Source organism: Setaria italica, chromosome IV, assembly GCF_000263155.2.
Source record: "Setaria italica strain Yugu1 chromosome IV, Setaria_italica_v2.0, whole genome shotgun sequence".
NCBI lineage: Eukaryota > Viridiplantae > Streptophyta > Magnoliopsida > Poales > Poaceae > Setaria > Setaria italica.
Window position 1 is genome coordinate 19287479 of NC_028453.1, and position 18515 is coordinate 19305993.

General features: G+C 45.8%; 3 protein-coding genes across 8 annotated transcripts; 2 read left to right on the top strand and 1 right to left on the bottom strand.

Moving 5' to 3' along the window:
* Nucleotides 1-7222: 7222 nt before the first annotated feature.
* On the top strand, nt 7223-12336 carry LOC101772142 (protein POOR HOMOLOGOUS SYNAPSIS 1). Of its 6 annotated transcripts, none has more exons than XM_022825772.1 (10): nt 7223-7547; nt 8920-9036; nt 9227-9286; nt 10187-10290; nt 10364-10557; nt 10655-10704; nt 10783-10810; nt 10898-10992; nt 11080-11107; nt 11847-12336. In XM_022825772.1, the coding sequence occupies exons 1-10, from the start codon at nt 7242-7244 to the stop codon at nt 12179-12181; spliced, it is 1317 nt and encodes a 438-aa protein (XP_022681507.1). In that variant the 5' UTR covers nt 7223-7241; the 3' UTR covers nt 12182-12336. The 6 variants fall into 6 exon arrangements, 5 of the variants coding, with proteins under 5 accessions (XP_022681507.1, XP_022681506.1, XP_012700850.1 ...); XM_022825771.1 differs by having other exon boundaries at nt 10877-10992; nt 11847-12335; XM_012845396.2 differs by lacking the exon at nt 11847-12336 and adding an exon at nt 11288-11620 and having other exon boundaries at nt 10877-10992.
* A 114-nt stretch (nt 12337-12450) lies between these two features.
* LOC101782290 (peroxidase 5) lies at nt 12451-13847 on the bottom strand. Its single transcript, XM_004966941.2, has 2 exons — nt 13632-13847; nt 12451-13536 (listed from the first exon to the last, which is right to left on the bottom strand). Exons 1-2 carry the CDS (start codon nt 13845-13847, stop codon nt 12607-12609), a joined length of 1146 nt encoding a protein of 381 aa, XP_004966998.1. The 3' UTR covers nt 12451-12606.
* An 879-nt stretch (nt 13848-14726) lies between these two features.
* LOC105914162 (zinc finger BED domain-containing protein RICESLEEPER 2) lies at nt 14727-18102 on the top strand. The gene is made up of 5 exons (XM_012845143.2): nt 14727-14928; nt 15018-15073; nt 15512-16026; nt 16059-17551; nt 17710-18102. Exons 2-4 carry the CDS (start codon nt 15067-15069, stop codon nt 17205-17207), a joined length of 1671 nt encoding a protein of 556 aa, XP_012700597.1. The 5' UTR covers nt 14727-14928; nt 15018-15066; the 3' UTR covers nt 17208-17551; nt 17710-18102.
* The last annotated feature ends 413 nt before the right edge of the window (nt 18103-18515 follow it).

Consider the following 18515-nt stretch of genomic DNA (forward strand, 5'->3'; position numbering starts at 1 on the left):
AGAAAGTTCTGGAAAACTACACAACTTAACCCCAACGGCTAGTTTCAGGGTGAAGGGGTATAAATACCCCGTCACCCCCTCCCATAGTCACTCTCTTGACCTAACTTCATGATGAACTACATAAAGGCATTCAAGTCCCCCTCTTTACTCCCCTTTGGCATTCTTGGTGAGATTTGGTGGGGATTTAAGGAGGGATTCAAGGGAAGGGCATGAAAGAGTGCTAGTGAGCTGATTTGCCATCTCCTGAGCACCTTGTTCTTCGTCAAGCTGGTGATTTCGCGTTTGTTACTCTTGGAGCTTCAAGCTCCTAGCTGGCTAGGTATTGCTCGTGGAGCATCCAAGGTTGTGGCTGCCTATGGGAAGTTTGTATTACCCCGATGATTGAGTAAGTGTCTCTAGCTTAATCTTTGTGGTCGCTAGAGTGAGGAAAGTGGCTTAGGTGTGAAAACCCACCCTTTGTGGGTTCCTCAACGGAGATGTAGTCTTCAAGGTGTGAAGCTGAACTCTGGTAAACAAATTCTTATGTCTCTTGTGCTTGTTGTTCTTAATATTGTTCATATTCAAGCATAGAACATATTTCTAGGGTTGTGCTCGATCTACTTTTCTAGAAAGTTTCCAGTTGTTCTATCTTGTGCCAAAGGCCTAGAATATCATGTTGCTTAACCTATATTCGGCGATTTACATTTGAGCAAGGCTTACATAAGGTTGTAGTTCAAAGTCGTATTTCTCTAGAGATCCGTAGATTTCTTCAGAAATTCCACAAGTTGCGGAATTTTTGGAACAATCTCCAGAAACTCCTGAAGTTTTCGATAAACTTATTTGAAGTTGTGAAATTTTTTTAAGTTCGACTATTCACCCCCCTCTAGTCAACATCCTAGATCATTTCACCGACTTTCTGAATGCTTGTGTTATTTGACTTTGTGAATGCTTATGTCAAGTCTTTGACTGATGTAGAGAATAGTGTAGATCATGTTCCTGTTATTCAAAAGCCCGCTATATATAAGGAAGTAGACAAATAGCAGAGCTGGTAAAGTTAGTAATAATGACGAGCTAATTGGCAATCCTTTGCAAAGATAGGCTAGCTTGCAAAGATAAGTTGGCTGCTGATGTTGTTGGCCAAGAAAATAGAAATCTAATTTGGATACCTAAAGCTAAAATGGTTGGTCCAAAACCTTTGACAAGAGCATAAAAAAGACATTTAGTATTTCTACACTTCAAGGTGACAACACAAAATGAGGGCAATGGTTCAGCAAACACCAAAATATCCAGTTTTGTGAGAGATGCTAAATGTAAATCCAAGACAAAGATATTGAACCCTAACAATCCTGAGATTGGTATTTGAAAAATCGTTGAAGGTAAAGGCCTAGGCAAGCATCAAAAGACAAGGCTGAAGCCTGGAGAGCTTCTAGCTACGTCCTCAAAACAAAGGAATATCAAAGATGTTAGTTGTCTAAGAATTCCTAACAACCAAGATCACGTCTAAGACAACATTTCCAAGATCAGTACCAAAATGAGAATTCCTAACAACCAAGATCACGTCTGCGACAACATTTCCAAGATCAGTACCAAAATGGAATAGTTCTCATACATCTGTATTGTTTCCATCATATGGATCATCTGTACCTATGCTATGGGAAGTTTTGAAGCTTATTGTCATTAGATGATGCAAATCCAACTATTGAGGATATATTAGCTAGATATGTTGATCAAATTGTCCCTAATGGCGAGCATGTTTCAAATAATATACCTACACAATAGTCTAGTTTGGCCAGTTTTTGAGAAAACTGAACTATTTGATTTGAAAGGGGAACATCCAATTTTACCAAAAATTATGATATAAAATTCAGATCAAGGAATAAGGTGGTGGGAAAGAAACCGACTTTAAATAACTCATAATTATATCAAAAGATAGTCATGCAAAAGCAAAGGAATAATCTTGAATGGAACCAAATGAGGAATTATTTGTCATCAAGGACAAAGAAGCATCAACTTCATTGATAGTTATCTCATTGGCCTTTATCATTTATTCCATTAATACATGTGTCATAGAATGCATATTCATGTATATTTAATCATAACCTAGGGTTTTGGTATAATCATTGGTTCCCATCTAATACATATTAATCATAGTTGTGATTTGCAAAAGAGCAATGGTTTAAATGATATACCATTCAAAGTGCATCTAGACGCTTCAAGTGGGTTGTTGTGTATTAATGACAAACACTTGAGGAACTAATATGTGTATAAAGTTGATGGGCATGTGTTAGATACAATGAGGGATAAATGATGACTGATGCCTCCTTAAAAAAAGAATGAAATGCGGAATGTAGACACCTTCATGAATATCAGTGCTTTCATTAATTTATTAAAATTGAGTATAGGTCCACCAATATCAAGGGGATGCGAAGTTCTACGAGCGAAGCATTGAAAAGGGACTAAATATGTTCTAGCAAACATACGAGAGATACCTTTGCACATGCACATTTTATCTTTTTTCTCTGTCCTAATATTTTTTCCAACCCCATTGGATGATCTTTTCTCATCAAAATAGCACGAGGGGATGCTAGCTAGCCTGCTAAGTTTATGGCACAATATGAGCATTTAATAGATCTACCCACAAAACTGGAAGGTCCATATTTCACTAAGGAGATGCAAGAAGAGTCCCCTACGCGTTGCACGTTCAATGCTCGTGTGGGTGAGCGGGTGGGCCAAGACGAGAAGGTGAGCTTGACCAGGTTGTGCAGTCAGTAATCGTGATGTCTGCTACTGCTAAGGCCCCATTTTCTTCCACTGACCTATTTTTAGCACCCGTCACATTGAATATTTAGATACTAATTAGGAGTATTAAACGTAGACTATTTACAAAACCCATTATATAAGATGAATCTAAACGGCGAGACGAATCTATTAAGCCTAATTAGTCCATGATTTGACAATGTGTTGCTACAGTAAACATTTGCTAATGATGGATTAATTAGGCGTAATTAGGCTTAATAGATTCGTCTCGCCGTTTAGATTCGTCATATGTAATGGGTTTTGTAAATACTCTACGTTTAATACTCCTAATTAGTATCTAAACATTCGATGTGACACGTGCTAAAAATAAGTCAGTGGAAGAAAATGCCCCCTAAGGATCGGGATAAGCCAGTGCGAAAAGCGGTGGTGCATCAAGCATTGGTATGGACGCAGAGTAATGGAGTCCCAACTCCGTCTGCAACTCTATCCATTTCGACGCCAACCCACAGGTGGAGCTTAGCCATTAACTCTCACTGCCTTCTTAAGGATCATTGGAAATTTGAAGGTGGATGTAACTCGTCACTTCATTCCTATGTACGTCTCCTATAGGGTTCAAACCCTAGTTCCATGGTTTTCAACTGACGATTCACCATGGTGTGGCGGATCCACTTCGGATTAGCTTGATTAAACATGGTTAAGTTACCTAACACGCGACACTCATGCCTTCGCTAAGTTAACACGAAGTGCCGTCGGATTTCATCCGATTTAACCACTTGAACAGGACCGAGTTAGCAAAGTCACACGAAGGTGAGCAGTTCCAGAGAATACAACAAGTCCACTGAGTTAAACAAATTGACCATTTAGTTCGACAACAAAACGAAAAAAGAGTTTTTACAAGGTTCAAACGAACCCGACAGAAGGCAAAAACGAGCGGAAGCTAAACGCTGGGGTCGGACGTCCTTGGTGAGGCCTGCCAAGACGTCAGTGATCCCTCTCCTCGCCGTCCGAAGAGGGATCCCACTCGACCGTCCAACCCAGAGGGAGTTGGGGCGGCCAAGTGCCAACAGGGGAGGACTCGGGAGCAACAACTTCACCTGAAAAAGAAGAGCCACAACAAGGCTGAGCTACTAAGCTCAACAAGACTTAACCGACCGGGAGTAACTACTCCACCACTTCTAGACATGTAAGGCTCTTTGGCTGAGGGGTTTTTGTTTGCCAAAAGCACTATGTAGATCCCTATTTTCAAGTTTTAGCTCAGGTTCTAAGTTCATTATCCGGTCTAAGTTAGCAGCTTACTCTAAGCAAACATAGAACCAACCAAAAGGTATATATATCATCATCAAGGTCATGTCATCATCAGATTCCTTTATTACTCAGGGTAGCATAGCGATCAAGTAGTCTCAAACTGTGAGAGGCAGACAAATCGATTCGAGTTCTTTAACCATGCATGGTGAACCTAACCTCACGACATCCGCGCACCATCAAGGGTCGCTTCCTGTATCGGCCTTCCCCATCAATTCCCTAACCCGTGTCGGGCCCATTTCCTTTGGTGCAATGTTCCACAGACCCGGCCTCTGCCGTTCTGTGACCACACTTGCCACCACGTGCGGCCGCAGGGGAAACTCCGTTCCAAGGACAATGGGGCGACCGCTCATGTCTAGGTTCAATCCGGTACTCGGCTTCCTCATCCCATAATAAGTATGAGGTTAGTACTTTCGAACACTTGATCACGAACACCACCACTGTCGGGCCTTAAGAAGTTCCATAGACAGACGAGGCGATCAGCCGACCACCAAAAGTTAACCAAACCCTGCCCCGTCCATCATCCTTATAGTTGTGAAAGAAGGAGAAACAACCAACTCCTACAACTCGCGAGTGACAGGAAATCACTCGACTTTTACCGCTTCCTATTGAAGCAAAGCATCTGCTCGGTCCAACAGCTAGTGTTCAGATCAGGGAACTAAGACATGCATCTACGGTTTCAAACAACACCTATACGTAAATGCACAAAACAAGACGGAGAAGGCATGCACAAGTTTGGGAAAAACTGGGGTTCATGCTTCGGGGCTTGCCTTCAAACAAGGAGGAGGGAAGCTGCTCTTCTACTTGGGCGGCTTCGGCTTCTGGAAGCGGGAGCTCGGTTGCAGCTTCGTCTTCTGGCGCCGGGTGCAGCTCGTAGAAGCCGTCGGCGAGATGCAACTCTACACGAAATGCAATGCAGGGGGGTTAGCATTTAGACGATTATTTCAATAGCAACACTTGCGAGTTTTAGCCCAGAAACTTTGTAGCAAAGCTACGAAAAAAGGTGGGGAAGTATACTTGGGTTGGTGGAGATCAAGATATAAGGGTCGGATGGGAAGGAACTTATAATCTGACCCTTAAACTAGAGGAATAGATGTGCTGGGGTCCTCAGACTTAACGCAGAGGAGTCCCCAATTTTTACACATATACCCTCAGGTTAAGGAAAAAGATACAGCTGAGCCCTCGGGTGAGGCGGAGAAAGGTCGGCGAAACAGATAGGGTCGGGCGAGACGGAGAAAGGGGTCGGGCGGACAGACAGGGTCAGACGAGGCGGACAAGGGGTCGGCAGCTTACCTTCGTCTTACAGGTGAAGCTTGGGGTCAGGAAAGAGCAGACTTGGGCGGAAGGATGGAAGCACAAGGACTTAGGCAACGGCGATGCCCGGCGGTGCTCCGGCGGCGGCGGCGGCGGCGCTTCTTGTGGGAACAAGCAAGCTTTTGCGCAGCGCGGAGGAGCAAGCGGCTGGGTGAATTGGGGAGAGCGGCGTGGAGCAGAGAGGAGAGCTCCTCAGGGACTTAGGCGGTAGCGCTCTGAGCACAAACAGAGAGCAAGGCGGGAGGGCAGCGAATGGCGAAGGGGGCTCCGGCGGGACTATGGCATTCCCTTTTATAGCTGCGCGGGAAGAGGGAGAGAGTTGGAGCAGCACGAAGATCGGGAAGAAACGATGGAGTGCGCTGCCGGGGTGGCGATTGAGCAGCGGTGCGGCGGAGCAGGACTTCAGGGATGACACCGGCGGTCATTAGGCACTGAAGACAGGGCGGCGCAGGCGTGGTTTTGCCGGTGGTTGAGATTTGGCGGAGGCGGGCGTCATCGTGCGGTGGATCTGATGGAAGTGACCGGGGGAACGGCGCTAGAAGCAAGGGCGCACAGGTGAGAAGACAGGTGGCTACGGTCGCGCGGGCGAACGCGAAGCAACAGATTGTCGGGGGCGCAGCTCTGACAGGGCGGAAAAGGAGCTGTCGCGGCCGGGGTCGGGGTTGGCGGAGGAGGATTCGTCGCGTAGCGCATCTGGGGCGGCGCGACGGTGGAGAAGCGGCGGAAAAGACGGGAGGCATCGGGCTCTGCAGCTGGGGTCCGGCGGGGTGATGATGGGCGCGAGCCGCGAGGTACTGTAGGAAGGGTAGCAGAGGAGCTTCCGCTGCGATTGGGGAAGGGGCACGAGAATCCATTCGGTCGTGGCCGGCGACGAGGCGGAGCGGCGGGTGTCGGAGAAGTTGAGCCACGCGACGGAGAAGCTCTGAGGCGGGCATGCTACTCGAGTACGTCTGTCTCGGAAGATCTGGGGAAAAGATTTTGTGGGCCCACCGGTCAGTCTCGGTTGGTCCACTGCTCAGATTGAAAAGAGATACTGTGGGAAGACTTAGAAGGATCCGGCGGTATGGGTTTGGGGTCGGCAGGGTCGGAACGGGGAACCAGCGGAGAGGGGTCAGATCTCGGGGGTCGGGACCAGAACTGAGGGTGAGCACTCAACTCGGGGAAACTGAGAGGGGGATTAGGGACTCGGAGTTGATTAACTCGAAAGATTTGGGGTCGGTCGTCACACATGGAATCACTTTGTGTTAGACTTCAAAACTTAAGCCATGTTGGGATCGATAAGTGCTAATAATTAGAAGCTAAATTTAGGAGGTGGTTATAAAAAAATAAGACAGTAACCATTAGCTACCCATGCTACTAAGTACTCCCTCCGTTCCAAATTGTAGGTCGTTTTAGCTTTTTAGGTTCATAGATATTATTATGCGTAATCCTAAAAAGCTAAAATGACCTACAATTTGGAACTATCTAGATGCATGATAACTAAAAAATTAAAACGACCTACAATTTGGAACTATCTAGATGCATAATAATATCTATGAACTGAAAAACTAAAATGAGCTACAATTTGGAACGGAGGGAGTACTAATCGCTGCTAATAGTTGCATCAACTATCCAAAATTCCAATCATCTATTAGGTGATGATTCAAATGGCCCCGTGCTAACAATATTTGAACCGTTTTAGACCGGCAATTCTCAGGTTGGTCTGATAGATGAACCAAGTACTCCGATCGCCGATGCGGCGGCCGTCCAACACTCCAACTCGAGCCGGCGCCGACCAATTTCACTACAGCCACATCGCTGTTCCACACAACATCGCTATAAAAACCCCAACTTCCCCAAAAGGCAAAACCACATTTCTCCTCCCCTCCCTCGTCACCATCGCCGTGGCCATGGCGGACGCCGGCGACGACAGCATGGCGCTGGTGCCCGCACGCCCGGACTCCTCCGCTGTGGAGACGCCGCGGACGCGGACGCGAAGGCAGAAGTGGGATGTGGAGTACGCTCGCTACTTCGGCACGCCGCGGCGCGACCCCTCCGCGCCGCCGCCACCCGGGCTCCGCCACATTACCCGGGGCATCCACCGCCACCAGGGCACCTGGCTCCCCGCCTCCTCCCCCGCCGCTCTCTGCGTCTCCCGGCCCACCCTCTCCTCGGCGGTCCCCGTCCTAACCGTCTCCATCGGCGACGTCGTCTTCGTCCGTACCGAAACCCCTCCCTTTATCTGTTCCTTCTTTATTTATACTTACGTCATGTGTGTGTGTTTTGTGTGTGATTGGTAGATTTTTTTAGGTGTCCGCGTTATTTGGGTGGATTTGAAAAAAGCTTATCCTGGTTTGGGGTTTAGGTTTTTTGTTGGAAAAAAATGGGCGTGCGCTCCGGTTAATTTTGTTCGAGAACACGTAACTGAGGATGTTGATTCTAGTGTGCCGCTTGATCCCTGTTAAAGCATGATGTTTTTTCAGGTTTGCTCTTGATAAATTTAACCTCAGCAGGTTCCCAAGCATTAAGCTTGAGCTCGTTCGTACCTAACCGAGCAATTTGTTAATGTTGCCAGAATTATGATCTTGGATGTGTTGTTCCCCCGATTTTTGGATTTATCCCAAGGTTTTGGATAACTTGCATTACCTGTACGCATCGTGTTCAATTGTTGTGTGGGTTTTACCAGGATCTTGTGGTTGCTTACATGCTAGCAATTAACATCCCAATTTCGCGCCAAAGCAAGTTGCGTGACCCTGGTCCAATTGTGATTTCTCAACAGATGAAATGAGTCAATTCAATTTTTGGACATGTGATGTGCCTGATTATTGACCAATTTGGTTCAGGTAGGTACGCTGTTGTGCAATGTTAGCCTGTGTTGCTATGTTGTTATCCTTAATCATCGTTGTCTATCTTTGTTTATTTGCTGTAACCTGTGTTGATGCTCCATTTTCTGAGTTTGCATAGTTTTTATTATAATAAAAAGTATCACTGATTTTTGTAATTATCATGCATGGTTGGATCAGTGGTATATCTGTTTCTGATGTTCAATCCTACATACAAATGATTTCTCCTATATATTCTATATGTATTTCCCCATTCATTGTGCTTTCCAAATTTCTTTTTCTCAACAGATTGGTACTAGCTATTGAATGCATAAGCTACTTTGGCACATTTGAGGCCTTTCGGCTTATGAAAGTTAATATTTCTTATATTTGTGTCTTTGATTTATAAGAGGGGATGACTTTTCTAACTGAACTTCCAGAATTGGGTGGTTGACTGATCTCATTGTTGCATACTTGCATGATCAGATTCCCTCGCAAAAGTTCAGTGTGAGTTTCGTTCCATTACTGACAGGTGAACTCTGTGCTACTGGGATTTATTTATTGTTTTGCCACTTGGGTAAAATTAGGCCTTTTTCATGAATACTCTGCCATTTTCGTGTTGTAACTAGTCATGTATCTTGTATAAGTTCACATATGTGGATGCTTAAAATTACTCCATTTCTGTATCTATTACTCATATATGGTTCCTTCGTTTTGTGTCGTCATAGTATTCCTTTTCTTACTGATCTACTTTCCCATGGCACAGGAGGAGCACTTTGTGTCGATTCTCAACTTTTCATGGCCTCAGGTTATGTGTGTGACGCAGTGCCCTATCAGAGGTAGCAGGGTGGTGTTCATGAGCTTTTGTGATAAGTCTAAACAGGTATGGCGTACCATAAGAATAAGATGTTATTCTACCAACTGGAGAGTTGAAACAAATGATAGATCACCATTGCACTTGCGAGTTTTGAATTGTCTAAACCATTTGAGTGTCTATGAGATATTTATACATATACAGCTTGGTGGTCACTTTTCTAACGGCGGAAATTTTTATGACGTCTCTGTGGTTCCAGAAGTTTGCTGTACGTTTCCCACAGCTCTGTGATGCAGAGTCGTTCCTAAATTGTGTGAAGGTGAGTTTCGGTGCGTGGCCTTTCTCAAATTGTGTGAAGATGGAGCTTGTTATTTTACAGATATATTCAAATGCCATTTTTCTAATCCTTTGTCTCTGTGTGCCCCTATGCGCATTCCATTTGCCATGGATGCCTTATGTTTCCTTATGTTCTCTTTTCATGTTCACTAGGATACTGTACCCTGTTATATGTAGCAATTAAAGTGCATGCTAATGTAGTATCATGCACTGTTATGTTCAAAACTGATAGATGGAGACATGTATGAATTCCATGATACATTTTGTAATTCTATTATGATAGCTGTTAATGGCTCATCTTGCATGCCTGTTTAAAAATGCAGGTGAAAAATGTAATATACCATTATTTTGTTGAAAGCATAAATTTCATTCAATGTGAAAGAAACATATTCATCATACAAAAATATTTTTGGAACAATGAAGTTTATTTATGTACTGAAGGATCCCCAGCTGTTGTAGATCGACAATACACATCACATACTAATAATACTTGCATTTGTAGATAAAAAAACTTACAATGTTTTTTCTCTCGAGTATTCAACATAAGTATGTTTTTCTGAAGTTTTTCTTACATTAAAACCTTGAAGGATTTATAAATTTCATTTTATTAGACAATACATGCCAGCTGAATATTTCAAATGACTGTCAGAATTGTTGCCAGATTAAAGCATTTAGGATGCTGTTTACATACTGTGCCTCTCATTGAAAGCTTACTTGACATGGAACGCAGCAATGCTAGATACATTTGTGATAATACCTGTGCTATTTTCGTATGTTCTTGGACATATCATTCAAGGAAGGTTAAGCACTAGACTAGGTTTCCTTTTTGCTGTGTAAAAGGTTTTTGAAGTACTAACTTAATGTATTTATATTTGATATAAAGGAATGCCCATGCGAAACCATGGACATCATACCATCTGGAAGTGATTATGTGTGTGAAGATTCATCAGCATCTGAATATATTGCTTCTAATGGACTTCACCACAGGTAAGAGTAGAACTGTTTCAGATTTGTAAGTTGCAAGATGTGTTTGTTTTCTAACATAATATGTTGTGCCTAGGCCTGATGATGCTTCAAGCTTTGAGGAGCAAGCTTCTGATCACATGATAGAGGCACCAACAATGAGCTACCATGAGGAATGGGACCTGCCTGTTCTTGAACCTCTCAGTGCTAACAACACTAATAACAGCTACTCTGGTTTCCCTCCTAGTTTCAGTCAAATGCTGACAAATTTTTCAACGGAGAATGAGCAAGGTAAACTATTTCTCCATGAAGATTTACATTGACAGAACAGTATCTATATTTTTTATTTCATTGGTCTACCCCGGCTGATAACACAAATGTAAATCAGATGCAGAGGAATCCTATCCAGTGGGTACAACAAACCATGCTTCTCAAGAGGTAACTTTTGTGACTATTTTTGAAAATCCTACAGACAGTTGCTACTAAGAATGTTGTTGATATTTGTAAATATTTCAGGTGTATGCACTGGATACTTCTCATGATGGTAAGTATAGCCTCAACTTCATTTGTGGGCTTATTCGTATTGATTATTTCCTCCCTTGATATGTAGACAATGTTTCTGGGGTCGCAGTTGCCCCTGAAGAAACAACTGCTGATAAAGGAATGGATGTTGGTGAGGGAATTGATACCAGTATATTAACAGGTGACATAATGACACGGGTAAAGGTACCATTCTTGTTAACAATCTTTTGGTTGGTTTTTCCTGTTGTCAAATATTTGTATCGACTAACATCATGTGTTATGCGTCTGCAGACATATATGGCTGATGACTCCTTTAATGGTATGTTCTCTCTTCCCTGGTGACGTACCCCTTCATAAGAAAATGAACCATACAGTGGTTTCTCGTCATTTCTGTTACTCATACTTACTAATCAGGAATCCAGCATTTTTGTAGTTGTTACCTGTGCATGCGGTCCTCATTTTGTGCGCTGTTATTGATTTGGTGCTTTCCTTTCTCTAGATATGTTGTTCAAGCTTGAGAAAGTCATTGATGAACTTGGCGGTGACATGTCGCTGTAGATAGCAAAACCTCTTCTGTGCTGGAGGAAGGCCTTAATTTGTCTGTGGTCATATATACTATGTAGTAATAGTTCACCTAAGCTAGTGTCCCATTGCAACTGCTGCCCCTACCAAAAACGTGCTTGTTTGTTCAGGGGATTAGTAAGGAAGACAAAGTATACCTTCTCTGACTACCTACATTTTCCCTAGCCGCTGTGTTTGTATACATTATCTAAATCATGGTTATATACGCACTCTCTAGTCTCTACCACATATATGCATGAATTTGTTTATCTGGGCCTTGACGTTTTTGGTATGCTCATGCTTTTTCTGAGCGGCGTGTCACGTGTGGGTGTTTATGCATAGCTTCTGTTGCCTATCATGTGCAAACTGTGCGAGGAACATCTGTGTCCATGCTTATTCATGTGTTCAGCTTCAAGGCAAGGATAACCTCATGGCCCTCGAAATCTTATGCCCGTGCATCTGTTTCTTGGTATGTCTGGCGTAATTTCGTCCATCAGCCCAAGTCCGTGCTATGGTGCTGCGGCTGGTGCTGTGGGAGGAACCTGGGAATTGTGATGTTGGTCAACATGGCCGGATGGCCCTCAAACTAGGGAAGAGAACCCAAGTGCTCAACCGCCTGGAAGGCCTCCTGGGGTGCGGGGAAAATCTGAACTTCACCTTGCCCTTTCTTGGTCGCCGGGGTGGCCACGGCAGAGCGAAGCGTGCCGCAGTGCCCGCTCGCGCCGGTGACTGTACGGCCCGCCGTCGGAGGGCTGTTGCTTCTCCCATCTGGCCGTGCATTCTTCTCTGGGCGGGGGAACTGCCGGACGGGGACAGAAAGATTTCTTCTTGAAAGGGCTCTCATTAATGATATGATGGCTTTCGTTGGTGGTGTCTTTTTGGTTGGTAACAGGGGCTGAACCTGTCCTTGCAGCATCTTTTTTTTATTATTTTTGCAGAATTGCTACGAACATTCAACACATTTATTGATTTCAACTGGATTCCTTATGGGAGATTCAAATGTGAGAGACTATACCTTGCCAATATAAGTAAATACATGTAGCATGTTGTATGGAAAATACATTATTTTCTTTGAAGAAAAACAAGACTAAGCAAAGCAAGCGTATATGTACTAATTAGGGGGTGGTGCATGCATAACTCATTTTCGAGGCCTGCATTCCTGAGCACCTAGCTAAGCAACGGACCTCTAGAGCAAATGTACGTAGTAGTAACACCCCCGACCGCCGCTGCAACCCCGACACGGCAAGAATGCTGGCCTCAGTGGAACCCGCGGAAGAACCCGTTGATCAGATCGGCCACCGGGTGGTGCGGGAACGGTCGACGCGGCCGCCGCTGACGGGACCACGGCAGCCGCTGCTGGTGCCGGAACCAGGGAAGCTGCGGCTGCTGCTGCTGCTCCTGCCCGTTCACCAGGCGGCACTGCTTCCTCACCTGGCCCTTGCCCTCGCCGATGAGCACGTCGAGCATGCCGACCCTCTGCATCGCCTCCGCAAATTTCTGCTGCCACATGGCGTCGTCCCCGGCGAAGGCCTCCACCATCGCCCTCGTCTGCGGGTCCTCGATGAGCGCGTTGTCCGAGGTCAGCAGGCCGCGCCTGGCGAGCAGCTCCGAGTAGTAGGCGCTGTCGAGCTTCTCCCCCGTCTGCGAGTCGAACTTCACCTTGGGCGCCTGCTGCGGGTCGTCGTCGGGGTTCCGCGGCGGGCACACCTGCCGGAGCCGCGCCGCGAACTCCGGGTCCAGCGAAGGGTCCACATCGGCCTCCTCGGAGAAGCCGTAGATGCGGTTGGAGAACATGAAGCAGTGGGCGCCGCCGATGGAGTGCGCGCCGGAGAGCACCACCATGTCCTCCTGGGAGAGCCCCCGCTGGCTGAAGAGCTCCGTGAGGCGCGGGACGTGGTGGCCCGGCACGGGGAAGTTGCCCGGGAGGTCGTCCATGTTGGAGCGCATGCCGTCGCGCCGCCCCGCCGCGACGTCGTAGCTGGGGAGGCCCGCAGCCACGGCGGCGTCCCGCGCCGCGAAGGCGAGGATGTCCGCGCAGGAGACCGTGCGCGGGCACATGGACTCGAGGGTCGACTTGGCGATGTCGATGGTCCGGAGGCCGACGAGGGTGAACCCGTTGGCCGACGACTCCTTCTCCGGGACGTCGCCTGCCGGCGACTCGTCCAGGAGGATGGAAGCGTCGCAGCCCTGCACGCGCAGACCGGCCGCCGGCGGTACACGAACGGTCACGACAGGGTGTTGTGTGCACGTCAGCCAACACATGATCAGGAAATGCCTGTTACCGTGATGAAGCAATCGTGGAAGAATAGCCGGATGAGGCCGGGGGAGATGCCGCGGTCCATGGCGATCTCGTTGTTGACGATGTCGCTGATGGTTGCCTCGGCCTCTGGGCACGACTGGCCATAGAACCCCACCTGCAGGCCGTCGACGATCAACGCGTCGACGGCGCTCCGCTGGGCCGCCGACGCGAGCAGGGCGAAAAGGAACAGCGACAGCATGTCTTGTCTGGCCGGGATCCCACCTTCGGCAACGAGCTAACGGCGTGCTTATTAACTCGCACGACTTCCCGAGCGAGCGAGGAGACAAAGTTGGCCAAAGCTGAAATTGCTGCAGAGGCAGGCAAGCTTAACGACGAGCTTGATTGCAGGGGAGGAACAACAATGGCCTCACATTGTTTAGCCGCTACCTTTTTGAACAGACCGTGCTAACAATAGGCGCGAAAGGTCCAATGTGCATCTTAAAATCTTTGCACGACGTGCTCTCTCCCTTTTTCCACTCCTTGCCATCAATAAATGTACTAGTTTACATGCAGGGGCTCGCCGTCCACCTTGGCATCATCAGGGAAAAAGGTGTTCTTGGCAAATGGCTTTCAACAACATGGGTGTTAGAAATTCAAGAGAGAAAAAAAGAAATCACGGGCATCTGTTAGCAGTCAATCAACCACTTGTAGAAGGATAGCATCAACCAAAATACTGCAGGGAGCCAGGGACCGATAAATCTGAAAACAAAGCAGCCAACTAATCATGGCAGAGAGGAGCAGACAGGGGGATAATCAGAATGGTGATGCCCTGCTGCTTCTAGTTCTACGTTGGGCCGGACCAGAGAGGAGCCAAACTGGTTTGTTGGAATGGGCTCGGACACAGGTACTCCTGGTAATGGGCCTTGTATATCCAAGGGCCATAAGGGCCTCCAAACGCATGGGCTGTGATTTACAGATCCTATATGGGCTCCTGTAGAGAAGGATCGAATCGAATCGGACTGCTTGTTAAGAGGGCTGAATTGTAGCTGTGGCTCGAGCTCAACGTGTGGATCGTGGCCCGCGGATCAGATAAGGGCCTTAACGTACAGGCTCGCAGAAATACAGAGAGGGCCTTAAACGTAGCGCACAAGCGCCTACGCGAGATGGCTCGCGAGCGGCGGCGGCGGCGTTGTGAGGGGCCGGCAGCGGCGCTGCGAGAGGCCGGCGGCGGCGTTGTGGGGCGGTGGCCTGCGACTCCAAGATCCTCACCGAGGTGCCGACTCCAAGATCCAGTAAGGAGGGGCCTCCTCCGTGCGGCCGCACCAGTCCAGCGCCGCCTGGTATTGCACAGCCTTGTATTCGCAGGTTAGCCTATTCCTCCCCTGGTATTTGCAGGTCTCTAATCTAGCCGATTCTTTCCAATCTGCAGGTTAGCCGATTCCTTTTCTCAATCTGCAGGTTTGCTGGTGTGGCTTGCTATGAGCGGTAATGCTCTTACCTTTACCCTACGTTGTATTGCTGCTAGCATCGAAAGCATACTTTTAGTTGCTGTATTTTGATGTCGTCGTGGTTGCCATGCTAGTTCATCTCTTCTGTGTGCTGTTTCAACTACACGTATGTCAATCACATCCCTAGGTTAGGATGGCATGTGCCTGTTTGAATGAATGTTGCACTTTTGAGTTTCGACAGTATGCAGTGCTTGTATTTAGAAATGTACCGATAGATTGACCAAGTTAAAATTGTAAATAAACTACCATGAAGATATAACTCTATATAAACAACAATTGTAAGTATAGCTTATATGCTTTAGTCATAGTCATAGGCTCATATTTTGGTGATATATGTTCAGTAGTTTTATTTTTTTTTGCAACAATTGTGATTCATTTTATTATCTTATATTGAAATTGCATTTGTGTCATCTAGGTGATATGGATCTAGGACAGGAAGTTGTGGTTGAGGTTGAAAGTCGTGATAGTCTGGTAACTGACCAGTCAAGTCGATCATCTAGGAAGAGAGCTAAAGTTTGGGAATTTGTGGATACCGAAGTGGTTGATGGCAAGGAGAAGGCAATATGCAGATACTGTAAGTTTCAATTGTCCTCTGAACCTGGAAAAGGTACAACGCACCTCAACAGACATATTGCAATTCACTGTCATTCCATTCCGCAAGAGGATAGGGACAGATTCATTGCAACATTGAAGCCAAAGTCTCTGAACGAGGAAAAGAGTGTCCTTGATCCAGAAGTATTTCATGTTTTGATTGCCAAATATTTTATTAGTGGAGAGATTGCTTTCCGTAAAGCTCATGATCCTCATTGGACAAACTTGATAAATTATTGTCAGCCATCTTTTAGAGTTGTTGGTCGTCAAAGTGTACGCACAAATTGTGTTTTGTTTTATGAAGAGGAGAAGTTGCAGTTGATGGACAAGTTCAGAAAGGTCAAGTCCCATGTTAGTCTTACAGCCGAAAGGTCAAGTCCCATGTTAGTCTTACAGCCAATCTATGGTCTTCTAACCAGAACCTAGGCTATCTAGGTGTTACAGCACATCTCATTGATGCGGAGTTTGAACTGCATAAGAAAATCATAGCATTCAAGAAGATTTCTTTCCCACATACATCATATGCGGTACAAGATGGAATTACCTCATGCCTGATGGAGTGGGAGTTGACTGAACAACTGTTTACCTTGACATTAGACAATGCCAATGTGAATAACAAAGCAGTAAAGGACATTCGTGATGCTTTAGGTGTTGGGATGTTCTTCAAAGGTGAACACCTTCATGTCAAGTGTGCTGTCCATGTGCTCAACATCATGGTTCAGGCTGGTGTGAAGGTAATTTCAAATGCAATTGGGAGAGTGAGGGACATTGTAAAAGTTATTACATCCACACCATCCCGCATGCAGATTTTCAACACAATTGTGCAGAATTTAGGCCTCAAAGCAAAGTCAGGACTGATTCTGGATGTTCCGCACCGTTGGAATGCTACGTATGATATGTTGCATGATGCTTTGAAATATAAGGTGGCTCTCAACAGATACGCGGTAGAGCAACATCACCAAGTTCCAAGTCAAGATGAATGGGCAAAAGTTAAAGCCCTTCATGGTTTTTTGCAACAGTTTAGTGAGGCAACTAAAGCATTCTTCGCAGACAGGCATCCTACAGCCCACCTTTTCTTGAAGATGTTGCTAGCAATCCGAGATGTTTTGCTCGAGGAGGTGTGGAATTCAAATGAGCTCCTTAATGAAATAGCTAATGCCATGCATGCAAAGTTTGAAAAGCACTGGACAAAACCTGATCTTGCTCTTCTAATAGCTGTCGTTCTTGATCCAAGTATGAAAACTGACTTTATCAAGTTCTATTTCTATACTGTTGGTGAAAATGTTAAAGTGAAAATGAGGGAGCTGAATAGGTATTTGAACAAATATTACCTAGAGTATGAAAAGATTGTTAGGAGCAACAATGTACTTGTGTTCGATATATCAAATGATGAGCAGAGCACAAATGAGTCTGGCGAGTCTGGTAGCACTTCTTTAAGACAAGTTTCTGGTAAAAGGCGGATAGAGCTTGCATTCACTCAGTTTGCATCCCAAAGCTCGCAGGCCCGTCAAGAACGGTAAGAGCTAGATACTTACCTGGAGGACCCTAGAGTCCTTGTGAGGTCAGATGAGCAATTCAATGTTCTTGCATGGTGGAAGAAGAATTGTGATGCTTATCCAATCTTATCCTTGATGGCTAGAGACTTTCTTGCTATTCCTGTTAGCACAGTATCCTCAAAATCAGCCTTTAGTGCAGCTGGAAGGATTCTTGGGAATAATAGGACATCTCTCTCACCTGAAACGCTTGAAGCATTGATCTGTGCAAAAGATTGGCTAATCAGGTTTGATGAAGAAGAAGAAGGTGAACCAATGACCGGTCATAGAATGTTTGATTCAGACGAGGAAGATGAAGATGATGAATAAAGGTAAATGAATCTTTGACCGATCATAAAATGTTTCTGCTTGTCTTTGTTCTGCATCTAGTTTCATTCATGCATGCTGCTTGTCTTTGACAAATGCTTGACAATGTTTGTTCTGTCTTGACTTTGTTCCTGACTAACTGACACTTTCTTTTGTTTTACAGATACTGAAAGTTTGTGAAGCCGATATGTTGAACCATCTTGCTGCCCACTTTCACTTCTTGAGGGCAACAATGCACAAGAAGAACAGGGAGGTGGCTCCTCAAGCCTGCGTGTGCAACTGATTTGCATTTTGCCAAAAAAAAAATCTTCATTTTCTTATCCCTTATATTCAGTATACTTTTGACCGTGTAATATGAATGGCATTTCCTTTGGACACCTTTCTGGAACAATTCTGGAACAACTGTTTGCTTTCTAGCTAGACGTTGTGGCAAAATCAAGGTGATTTTTATCAGCCTGTATATTCACCCGTTCCTCAGCCTGTATCTGAGCGGCTGTAGGCCTGTAGCACAGGAACATACAAATAAGAAAGCAAGAGTGGTCCGTTACTAGCTCAATCGTGCTCCTGCTTGGCTCATGGATCGTGCTCCTTCAGTGCAACCTGATTGGCCCGTGAGCAGAAATAGGATAAGGGTTGGATTAGGAGGATGTTACCTGAAGGGTTGGATCGGATCGGATAGTAATAATCATTTGAGGATTGGATAATGATCGAGCTGACTAATTAATTAAACAGGGCCGAAGCAGGGTTGGGGTCAGATCTTGATCCATTGTCAGGTATAGACACAGGTCCACGGCGTTGGTGAGGATGGCACACAATTACTGAAATCAGCCAAACCTAGAGGCAGTATCAAGCCGCCAGCAAGGCAGCCATGGTAGTGGTAGAGATGTGGCCATGCGGTGGCGAGCAGAGGCTCCCGCAGTGTTGCTGAAACAACAGAAATAGGGTCGATAACGACGGCAAAATTCCACC

Excerpts from the sequence above, each read along its gene's own strand:
- LOC101772142 (XM_022825771.1), top strand. The coding sequence starts at position 7,242 with ATGGCGGACGCCGGCGACGACAGCATGGCGCTGGTGCCCGCACGCCCG. Across the intron at positions 10,291-10,363 it reads TCTAATGGACTTCACCACAG|GCCTGATGATGCTTCAAGCT; the intron begins GTAAGAGTAGAA and ends TGTTGTGCCTAG. Across the intron at positions 10,993-11,079 it reads ACATAATGACACGGGTAAAG|ACATATATGGCTGATGACTC; the intron begins GTACCATTCTTG and ends ATGCGTCTGCAG.
- LOC101782290 (XM_004966941.2), bottom strand. The coding sequence starts at position 13,847 with ATGCTGTCGCTGTTCCTTTTCGCCCTGCTCGCGTCGGCGGCCCAGCGG. Across the intron at positions 13,537-13,631 it reads TCCACGATTGCTTCATCACG|GGCTGCGACGCTTCCATCCT; the intron begins GTAACAGGCATT and ends CTGCGCGTGCAG.
- LOC105914162 (XM_012845143.2), top strand. Across the intron at positions 16,027-16,058 it reads TGATGGACAAGTTCAGAAAG|GTCAAGTCCCATGTTAGTCT; the intron begins GTCAAGTCCCAT and ends TACAGCCGAAAG.